General features: G+C 30.7%; 1 protein-coding gene across 1 annotated transcript; it reads right to left on the bottom strand.

Moving 5' to 3' along the window:
- Positions 1-1,526: 1,526 nt before the first annotated feature.
- Positions 1,527-12,605, bottom strand: LOC137922850 (putative fatty acyl-CoA reductase CG5065). The gene is made up of 11 exons (XM_068765941.1): positions 12,592-12,605; positions 11,534-11,804; positions 10,456-10,701; positions 9,365-9,517; positions 8,690-8,789; positions 6,622-6,681; positions 5,472-5,604; positions 4,624-4,731; positions 2,990-3,121; positions 2,433-2,693; positions 1,527-1,605 (listed from the first exon to the last, which is right to left on the bottom strand). The coding sequence occupies exons 1-11, from the start codon at positions 12,603-12,605 to the stop codon at positions 1,527-1,529; spliced, it is 1,557 nt and encodes a 518-aa protein (XP_068622042.1).
- Between the last annotated feature and the right edge of the window lie 11,837 nt (positions 12,606-24,442).

Here is a 24,442-nt window from a genome sequence, read left to right as displayed (position 1 = left end):
CAGGCTGGGAAGTGCCTATAATTAATAGTACTCTTTTTCTTGGTTCCCTATGTTTTAGACGTCCGCAATACGTGATAGATGGAAAGGCCGATAAGTAAATTGTGGAAGATGTCAGTGCGCTTTCTTGCGAGGGGAAAGAGTGATAATATCTCTCGTGACAGGGTTGTATGTATTGATGGGCTGTGTAAAAGTGTTTCTGCGACCCTGTCATATATAGACGATGTAGGTACACCATGGGCGTTTAGTCGGCGTATATATGACATTACTAATCCTTACCCTCAAAGGACGATGGTATTTCCCCTACATCAAAACCACAAATAAAAAATACTCTCGTGTGTTTACGAGTACCAAATTTGGTAGCTGATTCAAGTTACACAATCTTTTTTCAAAAATAAAATAACACTTGTGAGAGAATTCGTTTCTATATGTGTAAAATTTACTACACATGCCTTATAAAATAAATCTGTGTATTCAACTTTAATTCTACATAGTTCCCTAAACAAATTGGAATATACGGATTAGGTTTGGGGTACATAAAAAAGACATTCAATTTTTTTATATACAGATTTATTTTAGAGCTTATGTTATGTTATTTATACTATTTCGTTACAAATATTTCGTATCGATACGTTCAAACTGCGTTAAAGAACATAAAAATATAAACAAGTGCCAATAATTTTGAAGTGTGATCTAAAATACGTGCTTGGTTTGGAATTATAAAACGCATACGACATTTCTTTTTTGTCGCGTTTTTGCTTAGTTTATAGTTAAATATGTACGGTATGTACTTTTAATATTTTTATGTTCCTGACTTGCGCTTTGAGAAATAAAAATAGGTTTAAATAAGTTTAATTAATTGTCATTAAATTAAGGGCGGATAGCTATTGTGTATGCCGTTAGGTACAACGGTGAGGTATGTAATGTAATTTTAATAATTATATAAACTGAAAATAAGACGAGTTATTGCATGGCTTTGAAAAAATATTCAAAGGAATTTTAACTATTACAATTTTGGCTTCAAAAAATAAATAAAATGAAAATACTTCAGATCAGTTTTTAAATTTTCTAATAATTTTAATTTCAATAGTTGTTTGTCTTTTAAGACAAAGACATCTTGTCTGTTGAAGCAAAAGACCAAAGTGTTTGTCAAATATTTTTCATCATGTTTATCCCTTTCAAATATTGTTTGCTGTGTTGGTTTGAAATTATTTTAACTGAAATTGTATATACGTAAAAATCAAATCAGATTAAAAAATGAAAACAATATTCTCTGGGAATTTTATAAAGATTCATTTTTATATGCGTAAATATTGATGAAATATCTTTAGCTTCGTAAATATTGTTTTAGATTTTGCAAAAATTACATGCAAAAATTTTACTCGCAAAAATTTGTCTAAGTGTATTTACAAATGTAAGTCCTAAAAACGTTTGGTCATTTAAAATCTAAGTTGCTCATAATAATAAAAATTTTCATCATATCAGATCAATGCAAGTGAATGAAAACCGTTATTACAATCAGCCATCGTTTATCGTAAACGGCCAACTAAAAATCGGAAGAGGCAATATCCCGTAGCAACTTGGAATAGCTTATGCACCCAGTATAATCTGGAAAAAAAAATAAAAAATGTGTTTTATTGATACCCATGATGCACAGGTATCAAATCTCATCATTTGTATAATAAATTATTATTACTTTTATTATATTATAATAAATCGCATTCACTAAAATTACATAATAATGTAATATTCAATGAATAATCTAGGAGGGAAGGTAGGAAAAATGAATCATAATCGTCATTATTATAGCCGTGAGACGTCCACCGCTACACATGTGTCGCGAATATACTTTTCCAGTAAGAACTGTTGAAAGTGGTCAGCATTCAGAGTCATTCCACCTTATGGGTGAATGTTCTGCGCTTGCTGAGCCGAGGTCTGTATACCACAGTAGTGAACTATAGAACTTTAAGGATCCATCAAGCTTCAGCTCTGCGCTATATGAGCTATCCACTTCAACTTGCAAATCCGCTGGGTTATATCGATAACTTTTGTTAGTCTACGAATCTAGTACGTAAGATCGCAGTAAAATTGATCTCTTTTACAAAGAGAATTACTTGGTTGATTTAAGTCACAACTTTTGTATATGAATCTTTTAATATGTATCTATTTAATTTTAATTATTCATAAACACAGGGTATGAGAAGAAATCAGACGAATAAGGCAAGAGATAAAGTTCAAAGGTGGACTTTTCGTACACGGTAATTTCTTCCAGATTACCATTGCTTGGGCTTGGTTAATATAGCTAAATAGAGAGCGTGTTCGTCAAGTAATAAGCAGATGTTAAAAGTGGATATAAATACGTAACGAAATAAACTAAACATTTTTGTTAATTATGAAAATAAATCTTTGATTGGTCTTTAAATGTATATATTTACCTATTTAACTTAGTCCTGGCAATCGGCAGCGAATCAACGCTATCTTTTAAAATGAACCGTCTAATGCCAAGCATGTACGCTCCAATGTACGTATCCCAATTGAACTGCACTGGCCAGTAGGGGAAAGAACTGGAATCGCTTGTACTATTGGCTTCTTCAGTAAGAGCTGTGAGTTCCGATATTCCAAATTGCCATTCATGATTTGCAAAATATTCGCCAGTAGCTGCTGCCATTTTGAATCGTCGAGCTAGTTTCATCATACTGAAAGTAATTTATTTATTTAGAAACAGGGCTTAATTAAGAGGCTGTAATAATTAATCTTTTTTAAAACGAAAACCGCCTGAAATGTTTTTTTTAAGGTTTTCATATCGCGGACATTTTTCCGCTGCTATAAAATGTATTGTTTAGCAAAAAATATATACGATAGCAACTAATAGACTTATCTATTATGCATTCTTAACTTTTTTTAAAATAAAGTTTTTTTTTATCTGCCAGTGAAATTTTTTATATATTATCTATAAGAAGAGATAAATATAGTTATGAACCATTATACTTACATAGCTTTCCTTCCCCGTGCACGAAGCAGCATGTCGTAGAGGAAGGCAGGCAAGAAATGGCAACATATTTCCCAAAACGTGTTGATGAAACGTGATTCAGTAAAGGAGAAGTTAGGGTACCACATCACGTACCTGCAAACAAACATTGCATCACTTAAATTGATTTTATTAGTGCTGTAATAAAGTATAAGTGACCATTTTAATTGATAACCGTTCCTGTACTATATATTTATCCTTACAACATGAAAAAAAATAATTTATAAAATACGTTCATTTTCTGTGACTGCAGCATATTTTGAGTCCGTTCGACGAACAACAATAACATTCCACAAATTATATATTTTTTGAGGCAAATAAACGTTGTTTTAGCATAAACTTAAACGTTCAAACCAAACCATAGGCCTCGCCCGGAGATATATTTTGGGGGGCTATACCATAAACCCCACGCCTTTTTGGCGATCGCCATGTGGTGGTGTGATGGTATTATGGTATGCAGAGGACGCTGCTGCCAATCCTCTAGAAATTTGTTTGTAAGCAGCGGCAACCACATGTAATTAATGCAAAAAGTGTGAATACCATGTGTGCCGTGTGGGTTACCATTGCCCGTTGGTGGAGTATTATATTTATTTAAAAAACAATATATATAATAAACTAAAACGGCTTTATCAAATCTGATAAATTTTGCTTTCAGATTTTCTCTAAATTATGTACCTCATTGCGTGAAATCAAAAAAAATAAAGTTTTCCCCCACGATACATCATAAAGTTAGTTAAAACACCTCTTGCGAGCTGTCAGCAATTGACGTCAATCAAAATTCAAAAAAGTCGTGTTATGTACAAACGAAAAAATGTTTACATATATATAAATACAAAAAAAAACATTATACTAAAAAGAAAAATAATTTTTAAGCGACATTTAAATATACTTTAAATCAAATAATAAAGTGATCATTCTGAAAAACTTTTTTATATTGTACTGCGACTAGCTTAAATATTTAGACGTTACTTATTCGTTTAGGGCAGCTAGTATGACAAAAGTTAATTACTGGAAATTTGTTAGCGAGCTGTGGCAACATCCTACATAACGCACAAAGTGTGAATTATGATCTATATGTATCTCGGTAATCGAACCCGAGACTTATGACCGCAAGTCTCAGTCTTTACTGCTGGGCTACCACTACTTTTCTATGATTTATCAGTAACGGCACAATGTTTTAATGATGCACGGCCAAACACCAGTTTTTGACGGAGATTTCAATAATTTGATACCTTGATCGAAGACTAGAAAGGAAATTATAATTGCTTAGTAATCGAGTCAAAACAATGGTTGTTTGTAATTACATCTTTTGTTTTTTAATTATTTTTATTATTTATAATTTATTTTTATTCTCCTGTGTTTATGTATTTCAAAAAGTGAAAAAGGAGTAATTTTAGTAAAGTTATTACAAATGATTCAATTCTAATTGTCTTAGACTTGTGCGTTAAGATGCAATTTTTACAATAAGTTGTAAAAAAAGATTACAAGTCTATTCTATTATGCGTCACAAATTATTATGTTGCATTGTTTATACATAAGTTCTAGCACTGTTACGTATATGTATATTTGAAAGCAAGCTATAAATAATATGTACGTACTTCGTAGGATTTTCCCTTGCCCACTTAAGGCAAAGCTTAGTGAAGTTACCCCATTGTATGGGGTTTATGGAGCCTGATGTTATGTTGTAAACAGGACAGCGACCCGGTCTGGAATGTCAAAAAAGTAGAGTGTCATTAGTATTACCTAAATTATTTTTAATAATTTTTGATATAATATTTTTGATTGAATCTGTTTCTTTCGATTTATACCTAAAACACAAGTCAATATTTATTGAACTGTGTCTTCTTTTATGGGTTAAATTCCCTTGAACGTTTATAGATACTCTATAGCTTAAGATATTGTTAACTTAAGGAGGTAGAGCGAAACTATTCAAGTCAAACGGATTATGCCAAAAGCTAAAGGGGGAAGAGAGCCGGACAAGTTGCGTCCGACATTAGTATTATAATTAGATACTAAGAGAACTAGTAATTACTAAAATATATTAATTTTTGTGATAGTCACATAACATTTATTTATCTCTATTGTACATTAATTGATCTGCCAAATTCCGATCTGCCTGAAAGTCAATGAATGAGCAAGCAGATTTCCGATTTTCAATTATGAACAAAATTATGTTAAATATTTTATATTGATGTGTCGGCTGATGTTTTTAATTGATGAATAACATATTTTATTTATTATCTTATTTAAGACGACAAGAAATCCAAAAACAATAAAATTAACAAAATTCGTCTAGCCGTTCTTGATATAAGCCATTATAATTGATGTAACTAACACGACCTTGTTTTTTATGTATAGAATGGTTGTAGATTTTTTTTTTACTTTTGTTATAATAAAATAATTTCCTAACGTATAAATAACAAAATGGATATATAAAAATTCTCACTTTTTGGAACCTTGTCGCCAAGCCGCTAGTATACAGCTATTGACAACGAAATCGACCGGCACCAGGTCGACAACATAGCGCTCTTTACAATAACCGGAGCGGTAGGTACCGCGCGATATTTCCATGATTATACCTGCAAAGATAAAAGAATCATAAAGGTTATTTTATAATAAAAATTAAGGAGATATATAAGTCATTTACTTGTGATGACACTTGTTTTAAATTAATTCTTTCGTGGACTACTGTGGCTATATTACAATACAGTCCTAGGTAATGTATCTGAATTACCGCGTAATAAGTAATTTCAGAACTAATTTTTAAAAAAATTAAGTACTTTAATACCTGGGAATTAAGCTCTAGTGCCAAAATAAAAATATCGAATCAGCTTGCTGTAGGATCTTTTCAGATAATAATGGGTTTGAAACTTTCGTAAAATTAAGTTTTAAATTGGGCTCTTTCAGCATTCTTTTATGACGGTTACAAGCCGTCACAATAAATGGTCCCATGTAGATAACCCTTGTAAGCCGAACACTGTATAAAAACCATCTTTCCCATATAACCTAAACGGTGCTCCATGAAGTCAGCCTTTGCTGATTATCTCTTTAGTGTATTATTACGATTGACAGCAAATTGGAAATCTGTATTTAATACTATAAATCTACTTCGTTCATATTACGATTAATTATGACAAAATTTGCAGTTTCTACGAAGGTTTTAAATTATATTACGAATTATTTCTTAAACATATATAATATAACCATTGAAATAACTTTTTATTCCATAATGGTGGATATCTATGAGCCGATAAATTTAGTGTTGGCTCACAAAATCGGACAGACCCATTAGGGTTAAAGATTTAGACTTTCATACCAAAAATGTTTATTTTATTTTTTTGTTACATTATTATTACTATGTTTTATTATTATTACTGTAAGTGTAAATATTTAAATAATTGGCAGAGGGTCATTCTATTCAGTAAGTCTATGTTAAATATATACAAATAGTTGACAGCTAGATTGTTTCATATTATTTTAAAACAGTTTGATATCAGGAGATAGATTCTTTTCTATAGATATGGTTGGCTTTGTCCACATTCAATGTAATATCTATAAAAAAAATAACTTTCAAAAGAAAAAACGAACGTGCTTACCCGTAACTCCATAAATATTGTCAATCCATCCAGGGAATGGTTCTTGAAACGCGGCAGTAACTAGAAAATAAAATGTACACTTGATACACTTAAACCGAGTATTTTTATAGATAACATCATCGTTTCAGCAGTACGACGTCCACTGTTAAACATGCTGTGTCCGACGACCTTGACAAGGTGGTCTGTAATCCTTATGCATTCTATACTACGCTTTGCGGTTTTGCTAGTTTTCTCACCAGAATCTACAGGTACCTGCGACCTATAGTTCTGCTCACTATTAGGCCTGCCTATTTAATTAACGTATAAGCCAATGCAATGTTAAAATTTTTTATGTATTATCAGGAATGTGTTAAGTTTATTAGCCGTGCATCTGGTTTTAATCCACATAAAAAAGCATTGTATATTGTGAGCAGCTGTGGCCCAGCGGAAGACTGAAACTTGATATCGTAGGTCGCGGGTTCGATATCCGGGATATAATCTCGTAATTCACATTTTATGTTAGTGTATAGGCAGTAGTTTTCCATCATCATAATACTACACTGCGATTGTCTGACCGCCTGACAAGCGTGATGGTTGCGGTATATCCCCCTATAAGTGTCTCTGGGGGAGGCCTAGGCTTTATAGTGGGCTGAAACGACAATAAAAAGTACGAGATGTGATATTTTAACTTAATTAGTGCCAATAGGTTTTTCAATGAAAAAAATAATTCATTCCTGATTTTTTTATTAGTGATGTTTTTATTATGTTTCTAATCGAAGCACAATCAGTAAAACAAGTAATCGATTTCCATGTAAAGTTATTTTTATACATATAGGTAAAAATATATATCTGTATATGAAATTACGGCTCCTTCGTGAGACTTGGCATATGGCACACGATCGATGTGAAACTAATGACTGTTTTATTAATGCCATGAGAAAGACACGGCCGCCGTGAAAATAACTTTAATAACTTTCAAGTCAATCGATGTTCGGTCGTCTGACGGTGTTAAGATCCCTTACATATCTATACTATATGTATAATTGTTATTTATTATAATTTTATTACAATATAATATATGCAATGACGAGTTGAATACCGTAATTTATTTTTTAATTACAGTTCGTGTATTATAATTCTTACAATTCAAAATGTCATAACTATATGTACTCAATATGTTTTGGTCTTATAATCATTATGTATAATACGAAGACGAGATAACTTATAAGCGTTCCATTGATTCAACGCAAGGGTTCTTCCTCTTGTAGGCCTTCTTATGATATGTTATTAAAATTTTTGAAATGTATTATTTAGCGACTAGACCCCTTTCTCTCCCCAACTAAATTTTAAATGATCCTACCAATACCGCTATATGCAATATGTTTATTTCCAAAAGAACAGTAAGATATATTACACCTGTTCAATATAATTTAAAATGCGAAAAAATCCGTTCAAGGAGACGTCACTGCTATATGGTTAGGGGCATTTATGTTTTTGCATACATAATGTACCCATATTGTATATGTTTATTTTATATATGTAAAAACACTGTAGTGAAATTTTACGTAATTACGCAATCACGGCAAGTTGAAGTTTGATAATAATGAAATAAAATATTGTCGTATTAAACAAAACTATCTTGTTAGAATATAAGTGTAGTATATCTTAATTAATTATTATTATTGTCACTTGTTTGCGAAATGTTTAATTGACATCGTTGCAAGCTTCGCACAATGCCTTCATGACCGCAACTACGTTTCACAATAACGACGTTCATTTTAAGTTTACTTTTTATTTAGACGACTTCAATATTGCAATAAATGTATGACCTCTGAGTTATCTCTCTCATTCGTTCGTAAGTTTGCTAATAAAAGTATGTTTAAAATTTGTTTATATACAAGTTGCTAAAGAAGATAATATGATTTCTCAAAGTTTCACGCCTGGAATAATTGCTATTGCTATATAGCGCGAATGTACATTGACAAATAATATTTTAAAAAAGCAAGAAAAAATTCTCTATACTTTAACAAATTACGGCAATGAACAGACGAACGATGGTTAAAAATTCACAGCGCGGCTTAAAACTCACCTATAGACGGTCGTATAATACAAACTGGTAAGTTAGAATGGCTGAACACGATCGATTCCGCCAACGCTTTGGTAAGAGTATATGGATTAGGGTGTTCTCCCTGAAACATAAATAAGAGATATGATTAGTACTGTAGAGTGGTGGAAAAAAAAATCGACGCTAAATTCGTTGATGCTTTATTAATTGGATCTGTTACATGAATAATTTAACTAAAAAATAACTAACGAAGCTAAAAATTACAGTATAGTAGATTTCTACAAAGGCTGTTTTATTACATAATATTATACAATATATACTCGTATTATATAATTATTATATAATATTAAATTAACGTTTGAATTAAAAACAATCAAATAATTTTAGTCCATTATATAGTGATTTATTTGTTTAGAATCTTTATTATAGTCATATTTTGAGAGTAGCATATATTAAAACTGAAAATAACAATTTTTTTTCCTAATTTTTGAGTTACCCTGTAGGCTCTTCGATCATGTATTCTACTTGTATTTAACTTTACTTGTTCACTAAATAAACGTACCTCGATATAATATCCTTAGTAATTTGTTTTAATCTTATAAATATTGTTATATAATGATTTGTAGTCTTTGAATTTTGAACAACTTACGAATAGTGCAAAATTTAGAAAGGAAATAGTGAGTACAATATTTACATTACCTGCAGGGTGTCGGCTATAACATCAACAGTGTCTGCTGGCAGCATTTTAGTGCACCTTACAATGCTGTCGGGATCATAAGGCGGTGGGTACACACGCTCTTCGATATAGCTTCTAGGGGCGTTACTATACGCCGTTGACACATGGACTAGAGCCTAAAAAATAAATTAAAATATAATCAAAAACACCGAGGTTTTAATTTATTTTAGCAATAACAACATTTCAACGTTGTCTCTGATTATCAAACTTTTAAGAATATAATCCTCTCCTTATGATCGGTATTTCTCTAGGAGATTGAAACAAGAAATAGGAGATTTATTGACAAACGAAAGTAACTGCCTCGAGCATTGGCAAGTTGTAGTGGCAGTGCTCCGATCACATGGCGACCAGAATAGACAGGGCATTGGGTTTAAGAGTGAATATCATGTTCTGACAAGCCTTGCACAGGATGTCTGACACGAGATTAAATAGACGGACAGAACCTCGTTAAAGACTTTGGAAGATGCTGGACGCATATCCCTCCAAAACATGCAAGGTGAAACAGGTTACGTTAATAAAAACTACGACACTCTTTAACTAAAGAGGCGATAAAGAGATTTATCTCTTCCCGGAATAAGGCTGTGACCTATCAGGACGGAAATTCCAGCCAGATTTATTTTATTATACTGTATTGCAGCACCCAATATTTCTTATATAATCTAAAGCACAACAATAACTTTACAAGTTGAGTACATTCCGTTCGTCGATTACTTTCTTTATTAAACTTAACGTAACATTATTTTCCTTATCTGAATCAGTGACGTATTTTTATAATTTGTTAAAACTGTAATCAAATTCCTTAAAATTTTACTGTGGTTATTATTGTTTATAATATTGTTTATAATTATGCATATTTTATTTTTCTAAAGGAATCATCCATTATAATTAAATTTACGTTTGTTGTTTATGTAATATAATATAATATAATATAATATAATATAATATAATATAATATAATATAATATAATATAATATAATATAATATAATATAATATAATCTAATATAATATAATATAATATAATATAATATAATATAATATTCAGAATGGTTTACCTTTAACAGAGGCATATCAGAAGCTAGTTTAAGTAGATATGCGGTGCCCTGAACATTGAGCGCAGTTGCAGCTTGCAGGGGCTCAGTGAACTTTACGGTTGCAGCTGAATGGAATACAGTCGTCACCGTGCTGAGCAGTTCGCGCTGCTCCGGACTCACGCCCAAGTTGGGCGCCGAAACATCTCCGGTTATCGGAAACAGTTTGCTAAGCCGTTCAGGCCATCGCGCTCGTATACGATCGAAAACCTGTTAAATACTGTTGCTTATTAATTTTTCAAACACCTATGAAATAAAGTAGCAAAGTTTTATCTAATATACCTGTAAATATAAAAGAATTTTATATTCTTACTAGCTGTTCGCGAACTTAATGAAGGACCTCTCAACCTCTTTTGCAGTAAGAATAACGTACACTTCATTCTTAGCTGACCTCTACTAGGTAAATAATAAAATATTTACACCAAACTTTAAGCCTCTCAACCCTATATTTCCAAAGATATCGTTATTATTCAGTTTTATGCGGAAATCTCTAATATTTATACTTGACTTATTTGTCTGGCAATGAATTTTGAACAAACGCCCTTTTTAAAAAAAAATCACATCAATTTAGCTTAAGTAATAAAATTTAAGTAGTGATAATACATTATTAAATATAAAATAATACTTAAACGTGAAAAAAATTCCAGAAGGCTTTATCAGTCTAGGTATCGGGCGTAAAGGGATTTAAGACTAAAACACTGTTACACTGTTTTAAGTCAATAACGTCTATTCTTTAGAGCAGAGGCGCCAAGAGGCTTTGTAGGCCACCTTTATACTTAGTGTGACACTTCTATAAGCAACTGCAGCCTTAGAAGAGAATTTACGGATGTGTGCTATTTTTCTGTATTTGCTCTTACTTTGACAATATTTTCACTGATTTTTTGTAGTATTTATAAATAAATTATGGTCAATATAATCTAATTCATTTAAAATTTTACTTTTTATAAGACATAAAAAGGCTTAAAAAACTTTTATATGGCAAGCAAAAGCGTTTCTATTTAAAAGCATACATACCTGTTTACCGGTAAATAGAAGATCATACCTGATTTTTCAGCAGTTCCTTATACCTTTGTTCCACAGAAAGCCCACGTTTTGGTCTCATAAGCACGTAAATGATTTCAATGCCTGCACAACTTCGCAAAAGTTTCTCCAGGAGGGCTTTGCCAACAAAACCTGTTCCTCCGGTTACTAAGATGACAGCTCCTTCATAATAGTCCCCTATGGCATCTTTGAATCTGTTATTTCCTATATTGTATTCCTGATTTAAATTTGGGGTGAAAGGGTCGTTCCCATTGAGGCACTCCATGTTTTTTCTGTATAAGAAATTACTTTTTAAATTTTCTTCCTGTTTGCATTATTCTCACGAACTCACTATAGTGAGACGTTTTTAAACAGATATTACAATTACTTTTCCAACCATTATATAGTATACTCTCTTCGTCAGAAAGAGTCACCAAAAAATAAAAAATAAATAAATGCAAAGTTATAAGATCATTATAGATAACGAATGAAAATGGTAAAGATGCGTTTACATGTATGTATACCATTCACATATACCTATCTTTTATACAGTGCAGACACGTTTTTTTGCTTTTCCTATAATTCGGTGTGTAATTGCATTGATTTTCGCATTACATCTTTATTTTTATAATTCATCCAATAATCTCTATTTTCCCTTTTATTTGCAAGCGTAGTTGAAAGAGCGCCCGTTCAAATTTTAATTCAAAAGTGTTTGAAGCGCATTATTGACTCTGTCCGAGATAAAAGAAAAACCTCTCTAAAAACGATCTTTTTTTTATTTTATCCTAATTAATACTTTAAAAATATTATTTGAGGAAAGAAAAACACGTAATACACATACAGACAAAGTACAAACTCGGTTTTATTATTCTGAATAGCATTACAATTTTTAAATGAAGGTTGTATCATTTATCATTGGGTGAGCATATCACTTTCAACCCTTAATAAATAAAAGTTTATGTATGAAATTTTGATTACTGAAGCAAATGTTCGAATAAATTATTTTTTACGATAAAAACAGTGAAGGCAAATATTAAAAATTTTGAATTTACGGATTTCTTAATTTTTGAAGATACTTACTGGTAAATATCCATTTTAATTTTTTTAACCTTTTCGTGTATTTTTGTAGGTCACAGCGCAACTGCTTCCCCAATATTATAACTGAAATATAATATGTACTGTTATTGTTATATTTTGAGCACATTAAATAAAGTAAAGGAGCTATTTTGTAAACCTTCTTGGCGACGATCATGAAAAAAATAAAAAATATGAAAAAAAGGATGTCAAATTCCGGTCAAGTATTTCAATGCAAACTCTTGATATACTTCGGTTAAATAGTTCTATTACTGGAAACTGTTATTCTGATTACATCTAACTTAATATAATAATACTTAAAACTAACTTATCACAATTTTAATTTTTTAAGAGAATCCCACTAAGGATTATTTACTTGTATACGTCATAAGAAGAATGTGTGAAGAACCCAACTAATATAAACTATAAGAAATATATTATAGAATTGAGCTCTTCTATAATGGATCTAATCCATCCTTAAACTTAAAGCAACGAAGGCTCCAAAGGCGCATGGTCGAAGAAGTGTCAACTATTCAGACGGTTTATTGTCATCATTTTTACAATGTTCTTGATACACAGTAGCACAGTAATTCATTATAAAGCTATTTTATTACTTAAAAATCCTTCGCGATATAATAAGAGTTTGAATAACTTTTTGTTTAATAAACTTCATAAATTTGTTATGTGATATTGAAGGAAATATTGCATGTATTGTAATACCGTATACTCAATGCTATCGCATTGAGGACGCTGTCTTACAATCATTGAACTAATAGGATCCATGTCTCAAGGAGGCAAGCGCAAATTTAGCGTTGCGTACGATTTTTATTACAAAAATTCTGTGCAGCAATAACTGATAGGTATCAGTTATCATACTGTTAAAACCCTTCATACCTTTTCAATATCTAGTTCACGGATCCTTCCGCTCCGTGAACTCAGTACCGATGAAGCTGTAAAAGCCTTAGGGCTAACAGTATTAACATTTTCAGAAACAATACAATACCTTTTCAATTTTTAGTAATTAAAAATACACCACGCATTTAAGACTACGCTTTCAAATTCTCTTATTGTTACTAATAATACAATTAAACTCACATTTCTCTGTTTATATTATTATAAGTATATCTAATAATATAAATCAATAAAAATTCTTATATTGTACAATAGTATTAACTCTTGATACAAAATTTATACAAACCCTAATCTGATTGATTAGACATCAACGCGTTCCTGAGGGATATTGCACTGAAATCGATTTTACACGCACTACTTTATTTTCATGTCAAGGTAAAACAGCTGCGATCAGACGATATTGTAAACGGCGAGATTGTAAAAGTAAAATAAGAAATTTCGCCACAGAAATGATGTAATGTACAATTTGTGTTTTGATATCGTTCAGTCGATAGGTTTACTTTATATTACGAGTATTTGACATATTTAACGATCCGGTTCGATGTTCGAAATATGTTCAAATTAACTTAAAAACACAACTTACGTATCTTTTTAAAATTATATACTCGTATATTCCAAAAAATAACTTTAATTTTAAGTTTACATATTCATGAAACAATATAACCCAATTCGTCTAAACGGTATAAACTACAAAAAGACGTGTCGTAGCGTATCATATATTCCTGTACATCAGAAAATGTTCTGTGTCATTAACATTAACGGTGTTAACACTAACGGTATTCAATATTTCAATTTCCTTGATTACCTTGTTTTTAAGTATTTACAAAAACGTAAATCAATTAGATTGATATGCATCTGAAATAAGATTTGAAGCGAGTAAATTGTTATGTAGAAAGATCAAGCTCGGATGGAGGCTCTCGTGGGAACCTCAGGTCTAAAACGTTTGACATATACTAATGCCTCAGTATATTCGTGTGCATTACAATAACACGGCACCCGATAGGAAATTCAATTTTTACTTGTCACAAAAATGTATACAGAAAAACAATATTTCGTGATAATTAGTCATAATATTGAGCAGTGGTGGCCCAGAGGAAGAGGACTGAGACTTGCGATCGTAGGTCGCAGGTTCAATTCCCGAGATACAGTCTTATACGGAATTTACATTATGTGCGTTTATTGTATATGTTTGCTAATGTTCACAAATTTCCAGAGGATGAGCAACAGTGTCCTCTGCGTACCTTAATAACACACTGCGATCACCAACCTGCTTGCCAAGTGTGGCGATTATGGCTTTTCCCCCGTATATAATCTTTGGAGAAGGCTTATATAGTTGGCGTCTATGTCTAAACAATGACGAATAGTCATAAACAGACTTTCGTTTTATAAGTCTATGATCTTAATAGTGAACGTTTAAAATCACACAAATCAATGTTTTTTTAGATGTTTTAGTAAAGAAAAAATTGTACTTAAACTATTATAATATGGTCAAGATCTTGATATTATGAATGGCGAAGTTTAGATAGAGTAAATCTTAAAAAAGAAGAGGGTTTCAGCCTAAACATCCTAATCACTTAACGTTAATTCTATGATATAACTCGTAATAGTTGCAACACATTTATGTTTTAAAACATTTAGACAATTACTTAGTATTCGCTAAGAGTCGGAAACATGCAATATACATGTATCATTTTCTAGTACGTAATATACACATATATATTAAAATAACTACCTATTCTCTTTGTAACATAATAACTTGAGACCGGTTTTACAGTTTTCATTAGTCTTATTTTTGGTTTTAGTTTCCTAATACTTTGTTAAAGGTACTAATGTCAAAAAAAAAACGCACAAAATATAATGACTTTTATATCTTTGTCTATATAACTTTTTACTATTACAAGTTCGACGGTTCGCTTTGAACTTTGCGCCTTGTACAGCACCGGCCATTATTTATAGATACAAAAGTAAATTTGTTTATTTTTTATGTACTCAATAAATAAAATGTAATATTAAAAAGGTAACTTTAATTATTTTTTGCATTGAAATGCGACAGGCCAATGACTCCTGGTAGTTAAAATTTCTTTAAGACAGCTTGAATATATATAAAAGAAAGAAATTAAATATCGAATATATAAGAAAGAAAGTTATAAAAAATGCCCATCCATAAAATTTAAAGAACAATGGTATCTCAAAATTTTTCTGGTACATTTAAATTTAAATTATCGTTTAGGATTACTTAATTTTTACTATTTATCGGTAATGATCATTTCGGAAAAACCTATATGACGAATAGTAAACTGAAAACTTTTTTAAAGTAATTTCTATGTTATGATCTAAATAAGATAATATTCTTAAAAGTTAGGGTCATATTAACAGTTACAATTAAAAATTGGTAATTTATTTCGCCGGATTTTATTGATATGATAATATAATCAGAAAAATTATGAGTTGTATTACTACACTATATTAAATGTTGTTATGTTATATTATATTAAAATATTAAGTGTGTTCTACTGTATAATTTGTTACAAAATAAAAATGTACATTATTAAAAAATTAATTAGAATTGCAGTTTCAAAGTTTAAGTACTTATCTCTCTGGACATTTCATGAAATGTTTAGATATAAAAATACTTGTTCTATGAAAAAAAACCGAAGAAGGCGCCATATATTATTTTTCGTTTTTTTTATTAGTTGTACATTTTTAAAAAGATGTATACTTTTAACAAAAATAGTGCAATGTATTAGTTATTACAGTGGTAAAATAGCCGATGATCAAAATAATTTTTAAAAATATAATTTATTTTTTTATTTATGTGTAATTTTTGTTTTAACTAACTTTCTAGTAAATATATTAAGTAATGTATTATATTACTTTGACTTACTATATACCAATAATTAGTCACATTTTTAAATACACAAAATACGACAATATCACTAGAAAAAGTATCACTCACCGTCAATATTGGGAAACACTGGACTCTGAACGGAATAAAAAAAATTATATCATTTTTTTATCCTAGCCGAACTGTCTGCGAGTTTACCGCCTCGCGACGCGGCCTGGCTTTCACTGCTGCTTACTGGTCACGTAATAGCCACTGTAATACGTTGAAAACATATGGCTCTTTAATTTACACACGCACGCCATTATAAACGTAAAAAAGTGTTCACATGCTATTTACCATAATATTTATTTATCATATTTAGTTTCTTTTTACGATGATTTAAAGTCGGTATTTCGTAAAATATCTGATAATATATCTGCTAGTCTGTTTAATAACCATAGTAAAAAAATATTTCGATATAAATCATAAATGTATAAAATATATAGATTTAGTAACTAAATAACGATATATTATTTAACACTAATATATTTAATACTAATACTTTTAATACTAATATATTAAAATAGGATGACGTTACTTATTATTCAGAAAAATTAAAACACAGTATTTTATATTTTAATATTGTAAAGACCTAATAAATAAATGATAATTATATAAATATATAAATATATATATATAGTGTTCCACAAACCTATTACAAACCGAACCTGCTTTTCGGGTTACTACTAAGAGATTTCTGTCTATTGTTTTTACAACACGGATTGTTACAGTTAGTTATGTACATGGTTTCGCAGTAATTAATGCCTTTAATCAAAATCATAGGCCATTAAAAAAATTAAAATAATGAAGATTAATAATCACACTAACGGAAAAAAATCGCATGTGAATATAATTTTTTATGTGAATAGAACTCAACTTTCGTTAGCAAGTATAACCGTTTATCTGCATATTATGATAACGTACGTTCTTGTAACTTATGCATAACAAAGTGATTAGCCATCCGTTACCACGCATGAGTATACCGCAAAAGGGCTTTCAATTTCTGCAATTACTGTTTAACTGTTGTGAAAATTATATCCATTAACTAATCGGTCATATGTAAATCTTTACGGCAATGTCATGGAAGTAAGAAAGCCTGGCACCGTTGGTTCAGTCACGCCATTTTGATATATCGATTCAAAGTTCCATTCATGAATAAGACGAAATGGTTTTTATGTCAAACTGTCTTTCGTAACACGTGGTCCATCATATTAACGTTACGTATTACATTAGAAACTAACTTAAAATTATATTTTTTGAGATTACTCTTTTTATTTACGATTCACGAATGCATATTATTAACGTGAACGTTTCATGTTTATAATATTAAAATCTCAATTATTTAAATGGTTTGTGGACGACGAATGGTTGGTGTTTACAGTGAGTGAAAAAGATGATTATCTTCAAAAACAGTTATTTCGTCATATTAATAAATATTCATTTGTATTGTATAATAACTAGTTTATTATAATGTCTTATAATACACTATATTATAATAAATAATAAATAGTACTTTGTGTACGACGTCGTTATTTTTAATAGTAATTAAAAATAATGAAAATATAAATATAATGAAAAAAAAACCATTGTTGAATGTTATGATTATTCATTTATTTATAAGATAACATAGTTTAGTTTGCAAAAGAAAATGTGGTATTGCAGTGATTTTATACCTACGTTTGATACGTGTATTCATTATTCATATCAGCCGATAGATGCCTACGGCGAGGTATAGGCCTCTCCGGAAGACCGTCATCGCGATCGTTCTTTTAACTCGATCTTCTTTGGCGGCATACATCTTAAATAAAAATCTTAAAAGTTAGAGTATCAATTTGGACCGTGGTAAAACATTAAGACACGATGTTTTGTGTGAAGTTAATGGATTCACTAGACGTGCTAGTACTATTGTGTCACTAGGGATACTTAGGGAGGAATAAGGGTTCACAACCCTCATTCATTCAGTGATAAAAAAAAAGAATCAGCATTTAACAAACAATAAAAAAGGTTCAGTAAAAGTTCGGTAAAGCTACATTTTAATGAAACGTGTTAGACTAACATGTTATTTTTTATTCACGGGGACTATGCAGTGCACTCAAATGTTTCTGTAAAATAATGGAGAGGTCTATCGATGACCATGTCATTAGAAAATTTTCTTTTCATTATTTTTTATTTTAATTGGATTCATTGTTTTTTTAACTTAAGTAAATCTCAAAACTGGAGTAACAACAGTGCTTTAGTATTATGATTATCGAGTTGAATCGACGGTAATTCGTTGTATCGTTTTAGTTTGTAAATTTCTTTTATTAAGTATGTTCTAAAATTATAAGTGGAACTCATAGTAACAGACGTTGGTAAAATTATAAAAAAAATACTTACAGGGCTATACCATGTCATTTCCCGCCAAAAATTTTATGAGAGTCGTTAGTAGTTTTTGACTAAAATAATAAGAAAAATCTTAAATGTGGTATACACGTTTAAATTATAACATATATGTAGTATGATTAATAAGCAGTTGTAGCCTTGCGGTGGAGGACTAAGACTTGCGATCGTAGGTCGCGGATTCGATTCCCGGGATTAAATATCACATTTTTAATACTTTGTGCATTAATTATATACGATTGCTATTGCTCATAAATAAGTTTCCAGAGGATGAACAACCGCTCTTCGATACAATTAAATTAAAATTTGTCAATAATCCCTTGTGGTAATAAAACTAGATAATTAGTCTTACACAGTAATTTGGACGGACTACACTACTCCATAGAAAAATATTTGATTAGATTCAAACGAATATATTGTGGGTCACATTTCCAAACAAAGAAATATTCGTATTCTAATTTTTATTTCGTTATATGGGGTGGAATATTCGACCCAATTACTTTATATTAAATATTAACAGCTCTGGATCCATTTTACAGACGACGATAGCGTGGTATTCTAGGAACACAATTTTCTATCGGACCATGCATACTTCACTTATTTATTTTGTTCAAAAATAGATCCGTTGCGATTGTCTTACCGGTCTATTACCATTTATATTCAATTGCAATTCTTCTGATTCTTATCTTCTATGATCTAGTATTTATCTTCGAAGAAATGTTTCAGTAGGTTTCTTTTATCATAATCCATAAGAACGGGTTCCCACTATAGTATATTCATACTTATTTCATACTTTGGAACTGCGGTTGATATGTAGATATGTAAAAGATTACTTGGAATATGCGCTACCTTCATGGGTTTATGAAGAAAAAGCGGTGATGATATAGAAAAACTTTTGATCACTAGAAAGGTAAATAGACGGTGGCCGCCCAATACACTGTTCAATCATGTGTGAACCATGTTCGATACCACAGCACCCTAAGATGACGTAACTCAATGGGCCACAAACGTATCTAAACGGGCGATATAATCCAGGGAGACGTAGGCATGAAGGCTTTATTTCTTTCTTCATGTTGCCCTTATTCACTATTATTTCTTATTGTGTCTTTGAACGAACTTAGGTAATAAACTTCTACAACCCTGCATGTTTTCATAATCAACGTTTAAGATCTAGTAAAAAGTATTTATGTGCCAGTCTCAATACTATATATTACAATACATTACAATACTCAATACTATAATTAAAAAATGTTCTTCAAACTAATTTTTTATATGAAAATTGTTAGATTAATATTAGTTTTGCTGTCGTTATATTGACAAGCCGCTTTTTTATTTACTGGCCAATGTACTGTACTTACATGTGTTTTATTGGATCTTACTGAAGTGTAACAAAGTGGTCTTCGGAGCGATAAGCGTTCAGCACGGCCATATCATTACAAAATGTTTACTTTACTTATTTACTTTTCTTTGCTTTTTATTTTTATTGGAATCGGTGTTTTCTTTGTTTATTATTTTAGCGTTTGTTCTTCTACTATATGGTAAGGAAGTCTATTTTTTATAGTAGAAGCTAATGATCGAAATAAAAAAAAAATTAAGTTTGTATAAACAGCCAGTAACAGAATTTATGGCTATACTAGGTAGATTATAAAAATGAATACACGGTTATTATTTTTATTTTTTTAGTTTAAATATTTAAATTTATTTTATCAGCGTAAAATGATGTCGCTAACCATTAGACGACAAATTATTTAATATTTGAAAAATTTGCTATTAATATTAAAAAAAACAGGTATAACATTGAGATCACCTCTTATAGAGATATTAATTGATAATTGCGTGCTTTTATAATAGGACAATGTTACAATGTTCGTTTGGAAAATCGTCAACTTCTCACAATACAAAAATAAACGAAGTTAATTAAACGTTTCATAGATGGATGGACAATTTTTTAGTGAGTCTAGTCATTCACACTGTATATTTATTAGGTTTATATTTTAACACGGTGTTCCTCTTCATAATTTATGTATTTATCAGCTTCACACCTGCACAATGCGGATGCTGTAGGGCGGTTGTATACGTAGCAACTTATGTCATAACACAACGAAATAATGCAAACAGAAATAGGAAAGTTGTAATGTCGGTCACCGCTTAGGCATAATCTAAATACAAGTTGCGTAACGCGCCGTTCGTATAAACGTGTGTATTTAATAATAGCCGTAGCATTTTCTAACACTACACCAAATTTTGGAAGTTTTTCACGTTTTTATTGTATTCGTTATGACAACTTAGTATTGAAGGTTTTGAATTATTGAAAATCGACACATATAACTTTATCGTTTTTTGGCTTTGTCTCTTTTTTATACATAGTTTTTGTTTATATATGTAAAAGCTTTAGAGGAGTGAATATATAACTCATTTTCTGTCAATTAACGTAAGGTACACCGTATCCAAAAATTATAAATGGTGTAAAGATAATATAGAAAGAAAAAGCGTTTTCGTAATTCGAATTTATATTAAAATCAATTATGACCTACTATCTTTTTCAGCAGACTTTCTTCTTACAGAAATTATTGGCTTGTCGTCTTACAAAAGAAAGGTTAAATTAATGTACCATATTTCAGAGTGATCACTTTATACAGGGTGTTTGGAAGTATGTGTAAACTCTTCAAAGTTATTGTTGAGAAATGAGCTACACCATCAACCCTTTAAAGCTTTTACCGCAATAACAAATCACCCGGTATAGTCTGCGTTAGATGATAATGTTAGACAACTTATGTTTAACGTTATTAAACCTGCGTGTAATAAACACCCTTTTATAATAGTACTGTTATTATCTTTAAAATAGAGTCAAAGTTGAAACACATTCAAATTTGCGGCCAATGGCTAATTTTTGACGCATATTTAAGATGATTAATAACTGTATTATGCAATTTTACAACGCAACGTACTATTAATTACGTAATTTCAAATTATAAACGTAATGGAAATCAAATACAGATAAGAATGAACTCATCGTATTCTTAATTTAAAATTTGATTTTTTTAATCACTAACGTAGTTAATGATGATTTGATGTTTGTTTTTAACTTACTTTATATCGGGCAAAGACCCAAACTGATCGATACTGTCAAAAGATATGGGTCAGTCGTAGTACAATCGAAAAAATAAAATTTGTTTCAGATGATGACTTTATTTACTGATTTAATCAAAAACAACGACTACTAACAAAAAATGTTTTTCTCTGTAGTGCAATATTCTTGTGTTATACACATATCTTTTTATATATAAATCGTTTTTATTTTTGGGTTTTGATTGTGGTTAAATGTTTGGTAGCTCGGGAGAGGTGCAAGAGGTTTTAATTTACTTTAGGGTTTGCATAGAGAAAAAAATCTTTGTTTTTAACACTCCCAACGCAATAGGAAAATTTCACTAGGGAAAAATAAAAATAAAGTTTACTGAACTCGAAAGAGCTGTTTTAAAATTTTGCGCATAATAACTATAATATTCGGATAATTTTTATTAGTATTAATTTAATACTCCATCAACGAGTGATAGAAGCCCAGCGGTAGACGACCGAGACTTGCTATCGTAGGTGGCAGGTTGGATTTCAGGAATACAGTCTTATATTTCACACATTGTGCTTTGAATATATGGGAATGCCGCTGCTCACAGGCGAGTTTTGAAAAAATGGGCAGCAGTGTCCTCTGCACACCATAATACCACATTGCGATCGCCAACCCACCTGCCAAGCGTGGCGATTATGTTATATCTCGCTCATAGATATCTTTGGGGAAGGCCTAAGCTTTGCAGTTAGAATCTATGGCTAAAAGAACGACGATCAACGATTTTTATACGTAAAGAAAGTAAATAATATCCACCCATATATCTCGATGTTCATTAAGTTCATAATAAAACTATTCACTAAAAAAATAGATCCATTATCCAAGTCTCAGTTATTAGAATTCTGGTTACCGTATATAATATCACCTGAATTAAATTGGTTTTGCGGTCACCGACAAACATCGTCCAGTGATATATGATAGTCTAAATAATTATGATATTTTCACTGTTGTATATTCCCGTGCAACGAGTTGCTATTCTTAAATCGTTTATATAAAAAAATCTAGATTATACCCATTATAATATCTCCTTAGTCGTGGAAAGATGATTTTATTATTATAATAATATCCATTTTCCTCAAAACTCAGAATATTAGAAAATATTGTGGTAGGATCATTTTATGTTTATGTAATATTTTCATAATAATATGGTCGAGTATTCGAGAGTAAATAATTGGCAAAAAACCACATAAATACACTATAATTTTACATTCTGCATTGCGTGATTAGTAGTGAATAATGTATGTAACAAGACCATTGTTGGTAGTTTCGGTTCTTGATAGACGCTTTATCATCATTATATCAGCCGTTAAACGCTCACTACAAGACTTCGGTCTCACCCAAACATGTCACAATGATTGGTGCAAATTTCTTTGTAATTGTCACAAGAAATTGAGCACTGAACGAAGTCTTTGTGTTTTAATTATTAGCTAAACACAAAATAAACATTTTTAGTTGTTTGTGTGACGTCCTCAGTTGGACATAGTCATTGCCCCCTGATTTACCCAAGGACCGTTAGAAAGCAGCCTGCATCCAGTGTCTTCCAACCTTGTATTTTAACGTCTTACGCTGCGCTTGTCAGTCCATGATCTTACTCCAGAAACATAAGGTCTCAGCCAGTAGCTGTTATTCATGCTGCTTCTTCTTCTTACCAATAAACTGGACTAAGTTACTTTCGTTCTACTACTGATCTCCTTATTCATTCCAGATTTGATCTCATAGAAAAATTCCGAGCGTAATCCTCTTTTTCATTGAGCGACTGTTGCCAAGCTTGCCAATGAAGACCGAAGGTAAAATCGCCTTTTTATAACAAATTTTTAAAGTACTTATAATATTTATATATGCCGAGCCGTGTGAGCTTAAGATATTTTGTTTAATAAAAAACAGTAAATTCTATTAATATTTGTTTCAATATCCGGTCTAGAAGACATCACTGACATATCATAATATCAAGGATTCTTAATTTGTCATCTACATTTTCTCATAGATGTCCAATCCGGAGTTGCTTTCAGGATAGAATAAGGTTTTTATTACATTTATATTTTTGAATCTTCTTTCTCGATATTGATGGCGATTCGAACTTAAATAGTTCGTTTTGACCTTTTTCTGCAGTCATGTTGTTGACAAACTAATCATTTCACATTTTTTAATTGTAATTATTATTTATATAGTCTTGTCATACTTGCAATAATAGTTAGTGTATTAACTTTATTAATAATTGTTATATAATTCTTTATTGTTCACGCTTGTCATTATGTCAAATCTCAACATTCAAAATGTTTGTTTGTTAGTACTTCAGTTTGTTCATCATTTTACTTTCATGGCCTCAGTGATTATTATCAGATATTTTATGTTAAATAGATTTATATTAAATGTTGTTCATTTCTGATAGAAATATAATTGTTAGTTTAGAGAGTAAATAGTAAGTACACAATTGCTGATAATTTTAATGTAAATAATAATTCTTCTTTTTTTTCGGCCATTTATCTTCATTGTTGAAGCCCTTCCTGGAAAGTCTCTGCCGTGACTTCGACGAGTTAGCTCCACAGATCTCTATGACTTGC

This window comes from Battus philenor, unplaced genomic scaffold, assembly GCF_028537555.1.
Source record: "Battus philenor isolate CCGP_79_NKW_IND1 unplaced genomic scaffold, ilBatPhil1.0.hap1 SCAF_20, whole genome shotgun sequence".
In the NCBI taxonomy this organism is placed as follows: Eukaryota; Metazoa; Arthropoda; class Insecta; order Lepidoptera; family Papilionidae; genus Battus; species Battus philenor.
This window is presented reverse-complemented; position numbering and strand designations above follow the sequence as displayed.